Below are 19,618 nucleotides of genomic sequence, written 5' to 3'. Positions count from 1 at the left end.
CCCAGTTCTACGCCACCCAGTTCTACGCCACCCAGTTCTACGTCACCCAGTTCTACGCCACCCAGTTCTACGCCACCCAGTTCTACGCCACCCAGTTCTACGCCACCCAGTTTTACACCCACCAGTTTTACGCCCACCAGTTTTACACCACCCAGTTTTACGTCACCCAGTTCTACGTCACCCAGTTCTACGTCACCCAGTTCTACGTCACCCAGTTCTACGCCACCCAGTTCTACGCCACCCAGTTCTACGCCACCCAGTTTTACACCCACCAGTTTTACACCCACCAGTTTTACGTCACCCAGTTTTACATCACCCAGTTCTACGTCACCCAGTTCTACGTCACCCAGTTCTACGCCACCCAGTTCTGCGTCACCCAGTTCTGCGTCACCCAGTTCTGCGTCACCCAGTTCTACGTCACCCAGTTCTGCGTCACCCAGTTCTACGTCACCCAGTTCTACGTCACCCAGTTCTACGTCACCCAGTTCTACGCCACCCAGTTCTACGCCACCCAGTTCTACGCCACCCAGTTCTACGCCACCCAGTTTTACACCCACCAGTTTTACGCCCACCAGTTTTACACCACCCAGTTTTACGTCACCCAGTTCTACGTCACCCAGTTCTACGTCACCCAGTTCTACGTCACCCAGTTCTACGTCACCCAGTTCTACGCCACCCAGTTCTACGCCACCCAGTTCTGCGCCACCCAGTTTTACACCACCCAGTTCTACGTCACCCAGTTCTACGCCACCCAGTTCTACGCCACCCAGTTCTACGCCACCCAGTTCTACGCCACCCAGTTCTACGCCACCCAGTTTTGCGTCACCCAGTTCTACGTCACCCAGTTTTACACCACCCAGTTCTACGTCACCCAGTTCTACGTCACCCAGTTCTACGTCACCCAGTTCTACGTCACCCAGTTCTACGCCACCCAGTTCTACGCCACCCAGTTTTACGCCACCCAGTTCTACGCCACCCAGTTCTACGCCACCCAGTTCTACGCCACCCAGTTCTACGCCACCCAGTTCTACGTCACCCAGTTCTACGCCACCCAGTTCTACGCCACCCAGTTCTATAGTCCTCCTACTGGCTCCCTGTAGCTCAGAGACGTTAAAATACTGCTGTTAGTTTATAAATCACTGAAATGCTTAAAGATCTGCTGCTGCTGTTGTATCAACCTTCCAGACCTCTCAGATCTTCTGGTTCTGGTTCTGCTCTGCATCCCCAAAATCAGAACCAAGCATGGAGAAGCAGCATTCAGCTTCTACGCACCACAGATCTGGAACAAACTTCTGGAGAGCTGCAAAACTGCTGAAACACTGAGTTCCTTTAAAACGAGGAACTCGGCTGGCTTTGATTGATAACAACTGGAACATTGATCAATATGTTTGATTGGTATTTACTTGAGGATTTTGATGATGGCATTTGACAAAATGTAATATATCTTGATTGTTTAGTAATTTGTTACTGTATTATGTCTCATGGTGTGAAGCGATTTGAACTGCGCAGTTGCTGAAATGAAACAGAAAAGCTGCATTACTGTGGATGGAATTAAAAAACTATTGAAAACCAGTCAATCAATTTTATTCGTATAGGATATTTCACCAACAAGGCAGTTCAAAGTGCTTTACATCATAAAAACGCAAAAACAAAAAACGTCATAAAGTCACAAGTTGGATAATAAACATCATCAACATCATTAATGCACATCGAATATGTTGATCCGGTTATGATGGTTCAAAGGCAAAACTAAACAGGTGGGTCTTTACTCTTGATTTAAATTAACTCAGTGTTTCGGCAGTTTGGCAGTTTTTGTAAGTTTGTCCCAGATTTGTTGCTCATAAAAGAAACATAAATAGTTATGACATTATTTTGGTTATAATTATTTATCCAATTTTTAATGTTTGTGTGTGATAAACTGGTTTTCTGCTGATTGTCTTATTTTCTTATTGGACTCGGATGCTTCCTCTGCAGTGTGTTTTTTTTTCCTCTGTTTCACAGTTTTGTATTCTGCTGTTTTTCTTTTCCTCCGTCTGCTGCAGAAAGCGTCAGGGCAGCAGCAGGAGATTAAGAGGCTGCTGCTGAAGAAGACGGCGACGGACGAGCAGGACGGCGCTTTAACGAAGGAGTTGACAACGCTGCGTGCCGAGTTGGACAACAAGAAACGGCAACTGGAGGTGGGTGGAACAGATTTCCTGTGGCAGCGCGGGCCCCCAGGACCAAAGTCTCTGTTTGGAGTGTCACTTGAATGCAGCACGAAGCCCCCTGGCCTCTGAATCATTTAGAGGACAGCAAGGATTGTCTCACAGCCTGGAAACACAGAATACTTAACAGCTCAAAGTCTCACTGTGATCGAATAAAGTAACCAAAGGAAAGCCGGGTTTTAACTCGGATATAAATATTTGATGCTTCCTTCAGTTGGGGAAATTGAAAAGCATGCACGCCACGATGTGACTTCTCCCTAATTATGCTTCTGTGGGACACGGTTATGATTAATTAATAGCGAAGCGGTCCTCACATGGTCTTGGTGGGGTCTCCTGGCGAGATATAGTGGGGGACATCATCAAAGGATACCTGGGCTGAGTCTAATGGGTTTTGTTGCAAACACCGTTCTCATTATAAGCTGTCATTAAAGCTGACAGACTGGCCCTTGTACCCGCATGAGCTGAGCTCCTGCAGCACGTCTCGGCCCATACCAACCAACACCTGGTCACGAGGGTCCAGTCGTACCGCGCAGATGACCTTGGCTAATCAGCAGCCCATGCAGGGGCCTCCTGCAGCAAAGCCTCTGCTGTTTATGTATTCATTTCAGACTCAACCCCATGGGCCGCTGCTCCTTTTCTCCCTCTGCAGGGCTTCTTCTCTCAGCTTCAACCGCTACTTTTTCTGTGTTTTTCCTTTTCCTGCTTTTGTCGCTGTTGTTTTTTTTTTGTCTGCTTTGACCTGCACACACACATGTTGGTGTTTTTATGTAGGAAATGAGGACGGAGCAGAGAAAAAAGGAAGAGGAGGAGCAGCGGGTGGTGCGCGCTCTGGAGGAGGAGAAAGAGGGATTAAGGTCCCGCTGCGATGCCCTGAGTGCTGACCTGCAGGAGAAACGGAGGCAGGCCGACAGCCAGCGAGGCGAGAGGGACGCCGCCCAGGCCAGACTAAAGGTTCCCAACACAGGGACAAGTCCTCTCCGAAACACGCAGACCTTGAACTCTCTGGTCCCCTCACACCCTCAGCTAGTGAATGTAACACCATCCTCCTATCAAAGTATAGATATAAATATGCAGGGAGCGCTTTCAGACAGGTGGAAAAATATGTTTTAACATGGAGGAGATGGTTTCTCCTGGGTTTGAGGTGAAAAATGATCTGAGTTAACCTCAGATTTGATCAAGTTGACGGCCTGCTCTGGTTCTCGAGTTTATGCTGTTGTTTCAGGGGTTTGTGTTGATTTATATATATATATATATATATATATATATATAAAAGCTGCCATCATGCTTAAACACTCTTCAACTCTTTACACCTGAAGTGCATTAAGGGGTGAATGTTGTTTTCAACCGATACAAAATTAGGAAATTCTTAAAGTTTTACATTTATTCCTGCAGCTTGTTGCTTAAATACAAATATTTCAGTACTTTGAAACACTCAGATTAAGTTTAATCTGGTGAGGATTTACAACTAAATCCATCAATGTAGTTGAAACCAGATTATCAATGTATAAAGTGACACATTTAGTTTTTTTCTGCACTGTTTGAAATTAAATCAAACGAAACTCTTCAGGTTTTGACCATGATTCCTGTTTTTCATTTTCCATATTTTTCTTCTCTTATTTTTCTCCCCCTTTATTTCCATGTTTTTTGTTTTAGACTTTTCCCTCTTTGTTCAGCCACCATATTGTTCAATAAAATACTTAAAAAAATTACTGAACTTGCAGAAATCCCTAATTATGGATAGATTATGTAACAGATCAGTTATTATGCAGTTTCTAAGTTGGAAAAAGTTTTTAAAATGCATTTTGCTCTCCTCCACCAGGCTCTGGAGAAGGAGCTGCAGCGTGTTTGTCAGGAGCTTCCTAAACTGAAGGCACACAGCGCCGTTTTGGCTGCAAAGCTTTCTTCCAAAGAGACGGAGTTGGCTGCAAAACAAGATCGACTTGAACAAATACAGTGAGTTGAAATCAGCTGAAAAAGCCCCCGTCTGATGTTGTGAACCAAGGCGCCACTAGAGGTAGCCTGATGGGTAATTTTATCAGGTGAAGGAGGCGTAGTGTAAATGGAGCATATATGCTGTGAGGTTTGGGGTGACACACATTCCTTCATCTCCGGCTCACCTAAAGCCATTTGATAAGCCCTGCATAGTGGATGTGCTTTAAAGGAGGGAAGAAGGGAAACAGGGCAGGCTTTCACTAAGCTTTAGTCGATATTATAGAAACTGACAGAACTGTAGGAGCTTTAATGGTAATCTCTGTGTTTTTTTTTTTTTTTTCTTTTTACTGCTTCTCAGTTTTAATGCCAGAGGCACCCTGACATGTCAGTCACATTCTGATGTTTGCATGAGGCATGAGGTCTTCTGCTGACCTCATTAGTATCCAGAATGATTCACAGCTCATCAGCGTTGCTGCGTTAGGAAGCTGAAGGACCGCTGTGAAAACATATTCAGATATGTTATCAAATTTGTGTTTTACTCTGAATTATGTTTTAAATCAATAAACAAGAAACCAACGTTAAGTTTCAATAAACGTTTAACTCATTAAGACGGTTTTTATACATTTAGTCAGTGTTTTTCAAAAAGGGGCCTCAAGGAGTTGGAGAGAAGATGAAAAAAAAATCATACATTTAAATGTTTTTATGAATGCAATTTTATTAAAATACAAGTTAAAATAATTGATTGGATATGGAGATAGAAGATAGAAACTGCTTTTATTGTCCCAAAGAGGGGAAATTCAGGAAAACGTGACTTGTGATGTTTTTCTTTCTCATTGGCTGCCAGTTAAAGTTATCAAGTTTTTTTTGCTCCTGAAGCTAGAAATGGCAAAGTTTCTGACAAGAAAAAGACAGATATTTCCTGCTGCAAGAAACTAAACTGTGGAGATTAAATCAAATCTGATGGGATACAAATATTACATATTTACATAAAGTTTATCTGATAATTTATTCAACATCAGATTATTTCCTGATAAAAATGTTCCACTACAGAACTCCTCGCCAACCAAAATCAGAAGGGATGAGGCAACATTTATGCTAATTAAATGTAATAATTATTGAATAGTAAGTAAAAGTGAGAAGAAAAAGTCAAATTTAATGTCTCTTTACATTTTTCATAGCATTGTCTGTGGGCTGATGCCCTTTGGGAGCCGTGGCCTAATTAAAGTTTGGAGATTCCTGTGTTAAGTTACAAACCTTGACCTGTAATTCCTGCATAAAGCAGCAGAGGTAACATTAGTGATCCAGTTTGACTGTGTGTCACTTTGTGTTTGTGTCTGCAGGCGTGATTTTGCTGAAGTCCAGGGTCTGTACAAGCAAAGCACGGAGCACGCAGCCGAACAGAGCCACCTGATCAAGCAGCTGGAGGGACTCAACCTGGACACCCAGAGGGTCCTGAGGAACCAGGAGGAGGCGCACACAGCCGACGCCACTTCCTACCAAGGGGTATTCACACTCCTCTGACCTCTAATTACATCTGAATACAATTTAATACAGTTTGTACTTGAATATCCTGATCATAAATTTTACGATCATTCAGCATGGCTGTGCTGAAATATGATCCCGTTTTCTGTTCTCATTCTCTTCTTTTTGTTGTAAGGAGTGCTTGTGATGCAGAAATTTGTAGGTGCTTTTGTGAATGTCCAAAGGTTGGAGACCATCTCATGACATCATCATGTTTCTTCATCTCAGAGATTTTTCCTTGCAATGAAACCGTCTTCCAGCTCTCATTTATCTCCACAGAGAATCGATGTTGCGTATTTCACCATGCAGTGCCTGTGGCAGCAGCACTCTGTAGGAACAATACCTCCGTTCAGCTGAAAATAACATGTTTTACATGCCTTAGTAAAGCACGGCAGAAACCTTATCACTGCATCACTGCAGTCATTTAGCAGAAGACACCCATGACACAACTTTGGATCAACAGGATAGTTAATGTTTATCAACTTAGATATTTCATGTAACTTTTCTAAAATACTTCATGAAAATCCCACAAAGGGAGCTATAAAGTTTCAACAGTACCAACTGGACAAAATGTACAATATGGCCCCATTAAGCCGGGATCAGAACATTTTGTTTCAGCTCTTAGGATTCTCGTGTCCTGGATAGGCTTGTCGCAATGAGCAATAAATCAGTTAATCATAATAAATTAAAACAAGCTCAATAATTTCCATTTGATGCATCATTTCTCTCTTTTTTCCTGGATTACTAAAGTCTTCAGTCTGGCTCTTTGGTCTCAGTTAGCTCTTTTTATGAACGGCTATTTTGTTTGCAGAGACTTCATAGTTCATTTTATTTGTTGTTTCTGTTGTTTTGTTTGTTTGGATATTTAAAATTTCTTCCAGTTTCAGTGTTAAATGTTCCAGGAAGATTTGTTACTGTGACTGATTTAAAAATGGTTTCTCTATTTAACAGCCCAGTTCCTGCTGCCTGCATTACTAGGACACCGTTTAGCTTGACGTTTCTCTGTTTTATCCATTTTGATACTCGATTCTCCAGATTTTACCTCATGTATCAGTAAATACCAGCAGTAAAATACAACATGGCCCATAATAAGTGTGATCTTTTATGTAACATCTGATCACTGACTGTCCGTCGTCTCCTGTTTGCTGCCAGCTGTACAAAGAGCTGAGTCAGTGCTACCAGGCCCTGGTGTCCAGCGAGACTAAGCTGCGGCAGAGTCACCAGGAGCTCAGCACCCAGGTGGTCCAGAAAGACGAGCAGATCTCCGAACTGCAGGCTCAGCTGCAGAAACAACAGGAACAAATCCAGCTGCTGCAGCAGCAGCACACGCAGCCTGCAGCTCTCTCACCAAACAGACAAACCAACCTCAAGGTAAACTCCCAGCTGACTGCTTATCGTCTCCCACACAAACACCATCCGCACTGTGATACGATCAGCTACACACAGGGGTGGGCATTTACCAGATCGTTTTTGGAACCATCCAAAAATCAGACGGGGGACTAAATTAAGAAGGTGTAAAGCAGGATTTATGCTAAATGAGCAAAATATTTGAAAGGTTGATGTTTTCCTACATATTTATATATATATATACTTTGCAAAGGGTCCCCGGCTAAATGTTTGGGAATATAAGATTTTATTGTGACTGTCAGATCAGCCAGGTTCCTGGTGTCTGAATCGGGTATAAGGTGGATTAGCGTGTACTGTAAGAACCGACCCGCCCAGCATGGCCTGTAGTTGTGGTCCATGACTCAGAATCATCTTTTGATATTACACTGGCTCACCCTTGATCTCTCCGTCTCCCTCTGCACCGCTGTCTTTTATGTCAGTTATCTGATCCTCTCTCCCTCTCAGACCCAAACACACACCGACTCTCTGATTTACCTACTTTATCAATCTTCTTTATCTCAAACCACCCAACTAACTTTAAGTCCTTTTAACACGCTCTGGTCAGAAAAGACGTGCAGAAAAGAGGTGGAGAGAGGTGATTTAATTGGAGGCCAGTAATGTTCTTGAAGATGATGTTAGAGTTACAATTCTACATCTGTCAGTCAGCGGGAGTTTGACTGCAGTTCACCACCTTTGAACAGTCACCCTGAGGCGATAGAGACCTTTAATAGCGTTTAATGATATGGTGATCGGCGCACCTGCTTTAGCAACTCTGCTGTTACACTTTGACAGTTTGGGAGGGTTTTTTATCGTTTATCTAAAGTTCCAGCTCAACAAAGACTCCAGCTTGGGAGGAATCAAGATTACTAATGTCAGATCAGAAATACTTTACTTCCCTCTCATATCATTCAAACATCTTTTAGGGTCATTGTGAATGGCGGTTAGTCTGTCACAATAAATCAATCAATCAATCAATCGCATGATGAATTCAAATTACTTTGATCTCTTCCATTCTGATGATATTTTTTGAAGGGCAATTTTGTCTACAGAGACATAATCCATTTAATTTACGGTTTTGGTGTTTTTTGGTTATTTTATTTATTTTGGATATTTAAAATATCTTCCACTTCCGCTGTTAAATTTTCATTACAAAATTAAACTTTATTGATATTTAAGAGGGCATAATTACAATCTTATGACATTATCATTATATTACTTGAAAAGATTCTAAAAACATTATTTATCAGAGTCATTTCTGGGACAATTTGTGCTGCAAAAATTTGTTATAACATGTCTAGATGATGGGGCTGTGGGAAGGAAGGATTTCCAGCAGCAGTCAGTCTTGCAACAAATCTGAAGGGCCCTCTGACTGAAGACTGTTGTTGTAAGACAGTCTCATAATTTCTGGGCAGTCGGGCTCCATGCATGGAGAAGAGAGAGATGCTTTGGAAGATGAGCTCCAGAAACTGTAGAAGGAAAAGAAGAGATGTTGATGTGCTGCAGCCTTCAAAATGATCAACCAGCTGAGCAGGCTGAAAACAAATCCAGCACAATAATAATGAGTCAAATAACAAAGTCTAACAGTATGAGGTAAACATATAGAGTCAAATGCAATAAACTGAAACATGTTGGGTTAGAATCGGAAGAAATCAATTTGGCAGTAAAACGTTTCTGTGCCGTCACTACAAAAATGTCTGACTAGGGTGGAGTGTGATGCTCTTTGACCAGGAGGAGGCGGGGTTTGTAGTGCCTCATTTGCATTTAAAGAGACGACACCAAAACGACACACCTCAGATCGACGTAGAAAAGGGGCCCATAGAGCTACAAAAATTAGGAATTCAGACCAAAGCATTGCAGTTCAGCTTTATGCAGACCAAAACGGAATGATCTGAATATAAAAACTAGCCCACGATTATTCTAGATGTGGTACAAATTTTGCCTGAGATTTCCCACATCACATCTGTGCGTCCTGCTAAATTCTAGCTAACAGTTAATTAATACATAAAACAGAAAGGATGCAAGCAGAAAAAACTCGAAATCAAGAATCTTAAAAAAACCTGCAACATTTAAACATTGCTACCAGTGACAACAGAGCACAAATTCTGATTATTTTACTTATTTTTTTACATAATTTTCAGAAGTATAAACAGGGTTAGGGTAAAGACCACACACGTAGCTGACTGAAGGCTGCAGTTTGCAGAAGTCATCTCCTAATCTGCTCTAACTTGATTCAGTTTGAACCTATCTCAGCTTAAGATAACATTTTCCAGGAGTTGTGCAATATCTCTCCCTCCACAGACAGTAATTATTTAATTTGATCATCGGTTGATATTTCCTGAAATTGCTGCCCCCAGACTGTGGAAGTCAAAAGATATCAGCTCAAATGTTAAGTGAGTTACAATCACCGTATCTCACTTAACCCGGTTAATTAAACCAGCAGTAAAGTCTAAATGGTTCATTTAGTCAGTAATTAAATACAGTTCTGCAGCGTTCCCTCAGTAATTAATACTACAGTACATTTAGAGGAGATGCAGATAGTGCTCTGTGAGTGGATGTGTGTATAAATGGTGGGTAAGCTTGGGCAAACACATATGTTAATACAACAAGTTTCCAGTGGAGCCAATTCAGTATAATTAGCACCTTTACTCTGATACCCCTAAATAAAATCTAGTCAATCCCAGATTCTGTGATCACGGAATTTCAACAGATGAACAAATTTTTTCACGCTTTACGTTTGAATCACTTCCCACCTGCAGGTGGCAGTATTTTTTACTTTTACTGGACTGCTGCCTAGGCCTCACTTGACATTCAGTTATATTCCGCGATGGATAAGGCAAGGAAGAAAAAGCACAAGTTCTTTAAAGAATGAAAATGTTTGTGCCCAATCTTTCTGCTTATTATTTCCTCATATTTTTTCTTTTATGTTTGGGTATAGAGAAAGAATATTGCAAAACTCCTTGCAAATATTTCTGAAGTAGCATCACAAAATCAGTCATTTTCACTTCAAAAATTAAAAATCACAAAAAGCAGTCGCGATTGGTGCAACCGGCAGCCTTCAGAAGGCATCTAAATGGCATTGAGCATAATGGGGTGTTCACACCACAATGATGCATGGTGGTGGGAGCATCATGCTGTGGTTGGCATCTCAAAGGCTCGACTAATACCTGAACTATGACCCCAAATGCCAGAGGAGTTGAAAAGGAGGCTTCATGGATGCAGAGCAGTGAGAGAAGGAGGAAGCTTAACCATCTCTTCCATCCATCCATCAAAATCCATCCAGACAATCCTGGAGTGCTGGCTTGATTCTTTCATGCATGTTTGAGAAATCATTTAATCTCCATGGCAACCATCCAGCTGTGCCAAACGCCTGGTTGGACTTGGCTCTGCTTTTGAGGCACAGCTCCACCTCTGAGCTGCAGCTTTTCTGCCTCACAGAGCAGACCTCTGCCTCTCAGCTCCTTCAGACTAGCCAGCACCAATTAGCAAACACCTGGTGGAACTGAGCATCCGCCTAGCTCCTTAGAGGAGCTGCTTCTCAGCCCAATGCTGGCTGCTAACGGGTTAATAGAGGAGCCATATTGTGATGACTCTGTGATGGTGGCGTTTCAGAAACAGCAGGAGTTTTTAAAGAGAGGGGCTGAATTTCAAGGCATTAAATTACAAAGGTACCTGATTGTGCTATAAAATGGCCTGGATGACACATAATAATACTCCTTCAAATGTGGTTGTAGTTGACAAGTTGACGAGGTTTGAATCTTGTAACGGACTGTGTGAGTTTGGCACACAGTGGTGTAATTTAAAATGAATCACCAGCCGACCTCTTATCTGGTCTTCAGTAGGTAACAATTTTCTTCTCTATATTTTTGTCGCTAAGGCTAGAAAGCTAATCTTTGTAATACATTAGTTATTATAAATATAAAGTTTATAATTGTGAGCTAGTAACAGTTTAGACATGCTGTCAGCCTGATTTAGATTTTTTTCTCTTTTTTTCTTACATCAAAGCAAACGCATCAGGTATGCCAAGGTAAAGCTCTGAGTCGGGAAGGCTTTCTGTTTCCCTCCCTGTAATTTCACTGACAGATTGTATGCATGCCGGCCCGGGTCCGCACGGGCGCCCGTCTCACTAAAGGTGCGTCTATCCGAGCGCATAATCGCAGATTCTTTCACAACTTCCCTGCGAACACCTGTTAAATTTCCAATGCTCAGGTTGTTAGGGCAGATTCCATTTTAATTTTAAATGTTTTCGGCGAGAGTTACATTGGAGGTGATCAAAGTGGTGATCACAACAGGAGCACAGGCGGGAGACGCAGCGCTCATTTAAATACGCACCAGAGCGACTGCTTTGAACACCCCTCCCACAGTAAAACCGGTCGAGGAGGAGGAGGAGGGTGGGAGCGAGGAAGAACACCCATTGTGGATTATATTTACATGTTGTGCAGAGATATTACCTGTCTTTTTTTGTTTTTAATTATACTGTTACAGGAACTTTAATAAGACTAGCAACACTTAAAGTTCTGCTGAAACAAAGAGGGCTGTGTAAACAGATTAAGGGGGCATGATAAAAATGAAAAGGATGGATAGCCTGAATGAACAGTTCCTAACTGCCTCCCAAACTGCATCAAAAGTATTTACAGTTGTCTGATTCTTGGCTGCCAACAGGTCTGAGCGGTGATTAAAGACGAACATTAGAATCCATTACAGACCTTGGGCCTTTTGGATGTAGCACCAGGCTGAATGAGCGCTACGCTGGTAATAGTGTGGGCAGTCGTTCAAATCTCTCCGAGGTTCTCACCAAATACAGCAGGCATTCAGTTCACCAAGAAAACTAGCTTCTACAAATCATTTCTTAACCAATTACAGTTTTATTATTGTTTCAAAAATGTTTTATAAAGTCTTAATGTAGGTAGGATTGGATGGACCAAACAGGTTTTTACTAGCCGATACTAATTTCAAGGTTTCTCTGAGGTGTGAAGAGACAATTCTTACTTCCTTTGGAAGACTATAACACAAACATTCATTTTTATTAAGACTGTTTTAATTCACCAATAAATGAAATAAGAATTGTAAATCAATGAAAACATGGGAGGTTCTGTGATATAAATTGTAGTTATGTATACAGCAGAAAATAAATACTTATGCTTAAATGTGAAACCTATCTTATCTACCAATCTTATCTGCCTCCGTAAAAGTCTGAAAATCAGCCACTGTCTCCTTAGGTAACCAACATCAAACTAGTGTCATTTAACAGCGATGTCAGTTTAACATTTGGTTAACTGGCATCGCTGTTAAATTTGTTAATTTAACAGCGATGCCAGTTCAACGTTTGTTAAACTGACAGCATCGTCAGTTTAACAAATGACGAATTTGGAGTTACATTCGACCATCTTGGATTTTCTTTTTCGAGAGGGAAGTAGGGATGCTCCATATGTCACCGTTAACATCGGTATCGCGTGATATTTGTAATTTTTTAACAAATTTGTCCAATAAACAAAACTGAGCTGATATAAAATACCAGTATTTATTTTAACTTGTTGATGTCTTTCTTTTTTTCCAAAGGTGTTGAAACTGTAATGAAATATATATAATATGGGTAAATATTGGTTATCGGCCATAACAACAGTATTAATATTGGATATGGTCCAATATTGGTGTGTCTCTATGGGGAAATGCATAAAAACGGCATCATCGGTGTGCTGTGGTGGCGCGGGGGTTAAGCACAACCCACATATGCAGGCGTTGGTGGCTGTCGCAGGTTCGATTCCCGGCCTGGTGACCTTTGCCCCATGTCTTCTCTCATTACCCACTTTCCTGTCAGTTCACTATCAAATAACGGCCACTAGAGTCGATAAAACATAAAAAAAAAAAAAAAACTACTTTATCCAGTGTAGCTTACGAAACGTTAAAGAATTTTTTAATTGTATTCGGCACAAAAACAAAACGAAACAAATAACCTGTAATCAGTGCGTTTCTACTTTTTCTCTCTCTAAAGAATATGATTGTCATCATCTCATTAATATATTAGTATCTCTCTAATGGAATATGATGAATAATTAGAACCGGGTAACTAATTAATAATATACATTAATCATATTTTATGCTACACAGATTTAGCTAGTGTCTAATTTATTTGATCAGTCCTGGTTCCAGTAAATAACATGATGAGCAGAAGTTTAGGTGTGTGTTTGAAGCCGGGCCTTCGTCCAGAGCAGGAGACACACTAACGGCGCGGACGCCAGCGGTGTGTTTTACAAACTCAACAGCTCTCATTAGATGAGAGCCTCCGTGTAGCACAGGCCGCCTCATTAATGAAGCACAGCCATGTGCCGCCGCCGCAGAGCGCCGCGCTCACTCGTTAAAGCAAAGCCGAGCGGGTCAAACAAACTGCGTGGGAGGACTCCAGTCTGCGTACACGCAGAAAACATCCAACGCCCCGCGTGCTGTCCCTTCCCTCCACGCAACCGGTTAACGCCGACGCTCATACATTTATTCACACGCACATTCTTTGAAGAAACACCAGCATGAATACGAAGTGCAGCGGATCTGGTCAGGAGCAGGAACCCCGTCGCCCTCGCTCCTCAGGTCCATCCAATCTCTACTGTCACTCCGCTCATTTCTGCAGAGCTGATTGAGCGAGTGTGTGTGTGTGTGGGTGTGTGTGGTGCAGGGAGATGGGTTTCCTCCTGATTATAGCTGCTCCATAATTAACAGTGATCAGATTTGTTTTGTGGCATAAATGGTGCATGTGTAGAACATTAGGCCTGGCAAGTCTCATTTCGGATTCAGCTCAGGGGCTCGGCAGCAGACGGGTCACGAGCTTCAGGGAGCACAATCACCAGCCTCGCTCCATATGGTCTCGCTTGCCGCAGCCTCACCAGCGAGGGCCGCGAGTGCCAGACAAGATCCCCCAAGAACCTAATCGTGTTCAGTAATTACCGAGACCGGCTTTTTCTCTCACTCTCATCCTCCTTTTCAGTCCTTTTTTTCCCGCACCTGCATATCCTCTTCTTTTCCTTTCAATCACATCCTCTCCCCTGTCTGATAGTTGGATTCTGTTTGTATTTTCCTTTTCTCTCCCTCCGTCAGTTAAGTTTCAAAATCGGCATGTGAAGAAAGACTGAATGAGGAATAGTCAGACACTCCCACATTAGTTAATTTCTAAATTACTTTATGTGGCTGATGCTGAAAAAATCCACTTGGTCCTGCTGCCTGCCTGGAAATTATAAATAATTGTAACAGATGCGCCAATATGGCCGGCCTCCAATAAACGAGGCCCCAGATAATTTGACCAGCCCCCTTTGACAGGCCAATTTAATAAAACATGAACAAAATCTTCCTCACTAATAATTTATCATCCCCTCTCCTCCCATTTGGTTAAAGTTGATTACCCTGGCAGTTAACAAGGTCACGCCCAGATGCCAGGTTTCTGATAATACAATCAGGACTTGTTGGAGAGAAAAGGTGATGACATCCTGCACAGCTTTCTTCACGACCAACTACAGCGCGTTATGAATGCCTTTGTTTGTCTACAAACTTTTATTTTGATGTGTTGCTGACGGCAACGCACATTTTCCTTTATGGCTTTCACACTTTTTTTTTTTTTTTATCAAACGCTTAAGAAAAAACAGATGTTAATATTTCTAGGTGATGGAGTAGAGAATATTTACACATGAATAAATGTAAAAAATGTTTCTAAAAATCTACAAACTTTGTCAAACATTTAAGTAGAATAAAATTTGTATAACTTGTTAATTTTTTTTTTTATGCAGCCCAATTTTTTAACCAAATTGAGCAGCATGGTGGTGCATTTACAGCAATAAACTGTGGTGAAGTGCTCTCACCAGTCTGTGAAAGTAGCTCACCTACTTGTGGCTGTTAGGCAGCAGTTTTTGCTCAACCTGAAAGTAGCTAGTTTAGAAAGCAACCCATATCTTTTCCCTGTTGACAAGTTTTGTTGATTTAACAAAATTAACTTTGCCTGAATTTACGCTTCACGGGTCACACAATTATGTCATAAATTGTGTTTCCTCTTACACCAGAGTAGACTTGTAATTGTACAAAAGTCTAGATGCCAACCAGGTTTTTGTTGCTGTCTGGGTCGCCGTCTAGTGGAAGTGGAGTAGATAAAGTGAAATATCGACATTGCTGTCTGAACATATTTCAGCATCAAACATGCCCACAGATTTCTGACCAATCACACAACACAGAGAAATGGTTCGATCCGAGAAGAGGACGACAACACCTCCCTGCAAACCAAATGGCACAATTTGCATCAATGAGAGCTGATGGCGATGCTTCAGGTGAAACTTGGGAGAACCTTTAGGGCATGGAGTATACGGGAGAGAGAAACACTCAGATTTCACTCACCAACTGTCGGATATTAAACAGAAAATCTTGCAACACCTCTCGAGGTCAAACGTGAGTTCAGAGAAATCAAACATGGCTGACTGGGAAGAAGCAATGGAGATAGTTTCTGGAATGTATTTAACAAAAACAAACAAACAAACAAAAAAAACAATACAAAGACTTCACTAACGTCGACCGGCCTTTTAGGACAGCAGTTATGTCTTTTGTATTTTGGATTCCTCTCCGTGTTTCCATCACTTTGTTTCCTGATTGGCTACGTGTCGCATTCAGCAGGCTGCAGCGTTCCTGGGAAACGCCACCAAGACAATCCAACATATTGATAAACCCTAATTTTATATCAAAATGGTCCTGAAGTCTTTCTAAGTGGACCAGATCACTTTCAACACACAGCAGGAAAATCTCTTAAGATTATCTTTAGGACCGTCACAATGATCAGAGCGTTTTTAAGAATGACGGAAGTGAAAAATTGGGACAAAAATCTTGCCATGTGATTCAGGGATTACACATATTTCTCTCAGACTTTGTTTTAGTTTAAAGTTTCCACAAGTAGTAAAATATAGCATTTAATTTTTATTAAAGACAAGTTGAAACCACCTGTCTGAATGTTTGCTTTGCTAATATAAAGGTCACAGCCTCTGTTTTCTTCCAGCAATTCGCCGCTGCGCCGTCCGATCGGGCCTCCACTCAGAGTTCAGATCCAAGGCCAGAGGACAGACATTTCCCTCAGCGATCCCCCAGCAGTGTGAAAAGACTGCAGGTAGGCCAACGAACACCACCGGCAATTACAGCAAAGGCAGCACGTGGCTGAGCATGCCCACTCCATTTGCTCAGATTAGATCAAAGCCGTAGCGGAGGGATGGAAAGAACGGTCTGTTGAGACAGAGCCATGTGATTCATCAGAACCAGCCCAGGACAACCTTTGTCCCGGACTTCCCAACACACACACACACACACCCACACACACACACACACACACACACACACACACACACACACACACACACACACACACACACACACACACACACACACACACACACACACACACACACACACACACACACTCGGAGGCCCCTCCTACTGTGACCAGGCCGGCGTGTGCTGCTGGTTTCACGCATGCCTTGGGCTCAGACACCAGCTAATTTACCGCTTCAGCAGTACATTATGAGCGAGAAGAGAAGCTTTTGATCTTCTCAGTATCCCTTTCATAAGTTTGGCAGGACAAGTTTCTAGATGGCCTCACTCACTAAGGGATGGCCTTAAGAAACAGTGCCTGATTTATTCACATGTCCTCATTATGTCTTAAATGAAGCACCTCTCTACTTGTTTTTACATGAGGAATATAATGAAACTGCTTCTCCTACAAGGTTCTGCTGGAAACTCCTATACATCTGATCTGTAGGAACTCGGGCACAAAGATGATATTTTAATTTACTGTAACTGCTGTCAATCAGAAGAGATTATATTTTAGTGAGATTTCCTATTACGTTTTCATAAATCCCACTTTCTCTTGAGTTCTTCCAGTTGTGACTTTGCTTTGTGAATAGATTTGTGCTTTTTATTTATTTTTATTACTTTTGTGCAGATTTATACAACTTTTATATTCCCTGAGAGAACAGAACTATTTTAAGTGCTCCCCACTGACCCATGACATGCTGCCGCAGACATAAAGAAGTCCGCAGATGACGGTGACCCGAGTTTCTGAAAGCTGGAGAGAGAAAGAGGGAGTGTAAAGAAAGGAAGTTGATAAAAATGTTTCATCTCCAGTGACACTGAGCCCTTCTGAAGAACAGCTTCACCTCTGCTTGCTTGTAAACTGTTTAGCTTTAGACCTTTTTTCCGTGTTTCTTCATTGTTCGCTCCACGCAGATTGATCTGCGCGACCCTGTGTTGTTTATGCATCCGTTACCCGGTTCTAAGCCCGGGTCAGGTCATGACCAGAACCAGTGTTTATCTGAAGAACAGAGGCCAGACCTTTTTTTTCTTTCCTGTCTGCCTTGTGGAGCTCAAAGCATCACAGCTCAGTCACCCATCAGTGCTGCCCTGTCATATTTCAGCAAACCTGCTGGAGCATTTCAGTCCTGATTCTTCTGTTTAGTTTTTATTATTTTATCACATTTAAACGTTTCAGATCGCCACATTTGAAGGCCAGACAAAAACAACTTAGTAAATGCAAAATGTTTTCAATGATGGCTTCATTGTTGCAAACTGGAAGCCCTGAACATAGAAAATAAATATATTAAATCTTTTAGAAAAGTAGTTTGGAGATTTTTGTTTTTTGTAAGGTTTTTTGAACATGTAGTATTAATACAACATAAACATGTTCAATTTTGCATTTTATCAAAGTCTTGCACAAAAATTACATATTACGTATTCGTGCATTCATTTATCTAAAATTAAAGCCTAAATCTCTTAAATTTATACAAAAAATGTAAATACATTAATCCCAAGTCTTTAGTTTTGCTGTTGCAGAACTATTAAATCACATATATTCTATAAATTAATTTTTTTCCTTGCTGAATTTTTCTGTCAAGCAAAGGTTTGACTGGGTTAAGGCTCCTGCTAACTAGCTTAAAATGTATGGTTTTCTTTTGTACATTTAATATCTTGATGTAGGTCTTAAATTTCATTCATAGTGGTCTTAAAAAGTCTTAAATTTGAGTTGGTGCAACCTGCAGAAACCCTGATTTGTACACAAATCGAGGAGACATTTTTCTAACTACTTTTTGATTATTCTGGTACATTGAATCTCAGAGACCTTCAGAGGCAGGTTTTCCATGTTATGGTCATGTTTTGTGAAATTAAATGCAAATTTCCTATCCAATAACATTCCAAGACTGAACAGTATAGTTCAGCCTTCAAGTTTGGTAAAAAAAAAAAAAAAATCAGTAGAAAAATCAACATTTGTACTTTTGCTTTGTTTGAAATATAGATGTTGTGATATTTCAACACTGGGTCTTACTTGGCTTACTTAAAATAGGCCATTGAGGCAAACCTTTCCCAATATAAGAAGATAAAATCTTGAATTAAGCTCAACGTTTGGAAAACTGAGTCAAATACCGGCAGGCCTGATGAATCAAAAATGAATTCAATAGAACCTGTCTGACAACACGAAGTAGGCATCTATCAGCCTGGAAAGGATCACAAAGGATTTTTCTACGGCTTTGAGACTCCAGAGAGCTGCAGTAGGAAACATTATCCACAAATGGAGAACACAAGAAACAAATGGAGAACATTCCCAGAAGTGGTTGGACATCAACATTTGGCAACTCAAATCTGCCAAAAAATATCTTGATGACCAACAAATCTATTGGGAAATATTCTGTGGATGGACGAGAAAACAGTGAAAACTTTTGGAAAATGTCAAACATGTTGGTGGTAGTGTGACGGTCCAGAGCAGAAGATGAAACCATGAATTCTCCTCTCTACCGTGCTCTCAGAAATGACAAAAGGAAGTGGTATAGTCAAAGTTTTAGATCTAATGGAGATACTATGGCATCTCCATCAGATCATGGCTCTTAACTTAAGCCATTACTTAAAAACAATTTTGTGTATTTACTCCAGTTGTCTGTGTCTGCAAATAAAATGTCTTTGTTCTGAAACATGTAACTGAAAAGCAAAGTCAGATGACATCTGTACAGGGTCAAAGACTTTTTACACCGCAGAACCACGCTGCATAAAAACTCTCCTAGACTTTATAATTGGTCATCTCTTCTTTAAAGATTAGGTTTGGATTTTCTTTCCTGGCGTCTGTGTTTTCCCTGTTGTACTTGAAGGCTAAGCCAGTTGGCCCGCCACTTGTCAGGAATATGCAGATCAATCTGCTAATTGGTTGCATGAAGTCATTAAGTCAGAACACATGGTTGGTACCCACGCAGGCATGTTCGCAGAACCTGGCACTGCAGGTCACCAGAGTCAACTTCTGGTACATTCCCAAACATTATGAAAATCAGCGTTATACAAAGATATTTAAAAAATAAATGCTGGAACAGTACCACCTGATTTACTGGTGTCAGATTTTGGGTGAAAATTGTAGATTTTCACCTAAAATCTACAATTTTATCTTCTTGTTGAACCATAGATAAGGAATTTAATTTATAGTATTGTTACACATGAGGGTTTAGTTGCATACAAGACTTGAAGTCAGTTCAGCCCTTTACCAAACTGTACCCTACGTTCCATATCAAACAACGTAGTAAAGTTCAGGTTAT

The 19,618-nt window shown here is 41.2% G+C and overlaps 1 protein-coding gene across 1 annotated transcript in view; it reads left to right on the top strand.

The window, feature by feature from the left end:
- cntln (centlein, centrosomal protein) overlaps positions 1–19,618 on the top strand; it is a 107,310-nt gene that overhangs the window by 11,284 nt on the left and 76,408 nt on the right. Inside the window, exons 4-9 of the mRNA XM_008422824.3 lie at positions 2,043–2,177; positions 2,976–3,155; positions 4,024–4,157; positions 5,477–5,639; positions 6,810–7,028; positions 16,057–16,164. Coding sequence (XP_008421046.2) covers positions 2,043–2,177; positions 2,976–3,155; positions 4,024–4,157; positions 5,477–5,639; positions 6,810–7,028; positions 16,057–16,164 — 939 coding nt within the window. The remainder of the gene's footprint in view (positions 1–2,042; positions 2,178–2,975; positions 3,156–4,023; positions 4,158–5,476; positions 5,640–6,809; positions 7,029–16,056; positions 16,165–19,618) is intronic.

The sequence above is a fragment of the Poecilia reticulata genome, chromosome 1, assembly GCF_904066995.2.
Source record: "Poecilia reticulata chromosome 1, P_reticulata-male-v2, whole genome shotgun sequence".
NCBI lineage: Eukaryota > Metazoa > Chordata > Actinopteri > Cyprinodontiformes > Poeciliidae > Poecilia > Poecilia reticulata.
Note: the sequence above shows the minus strand (reverse complement) of the source record. Positions and strands in the feature narration are given on the sequence as shown.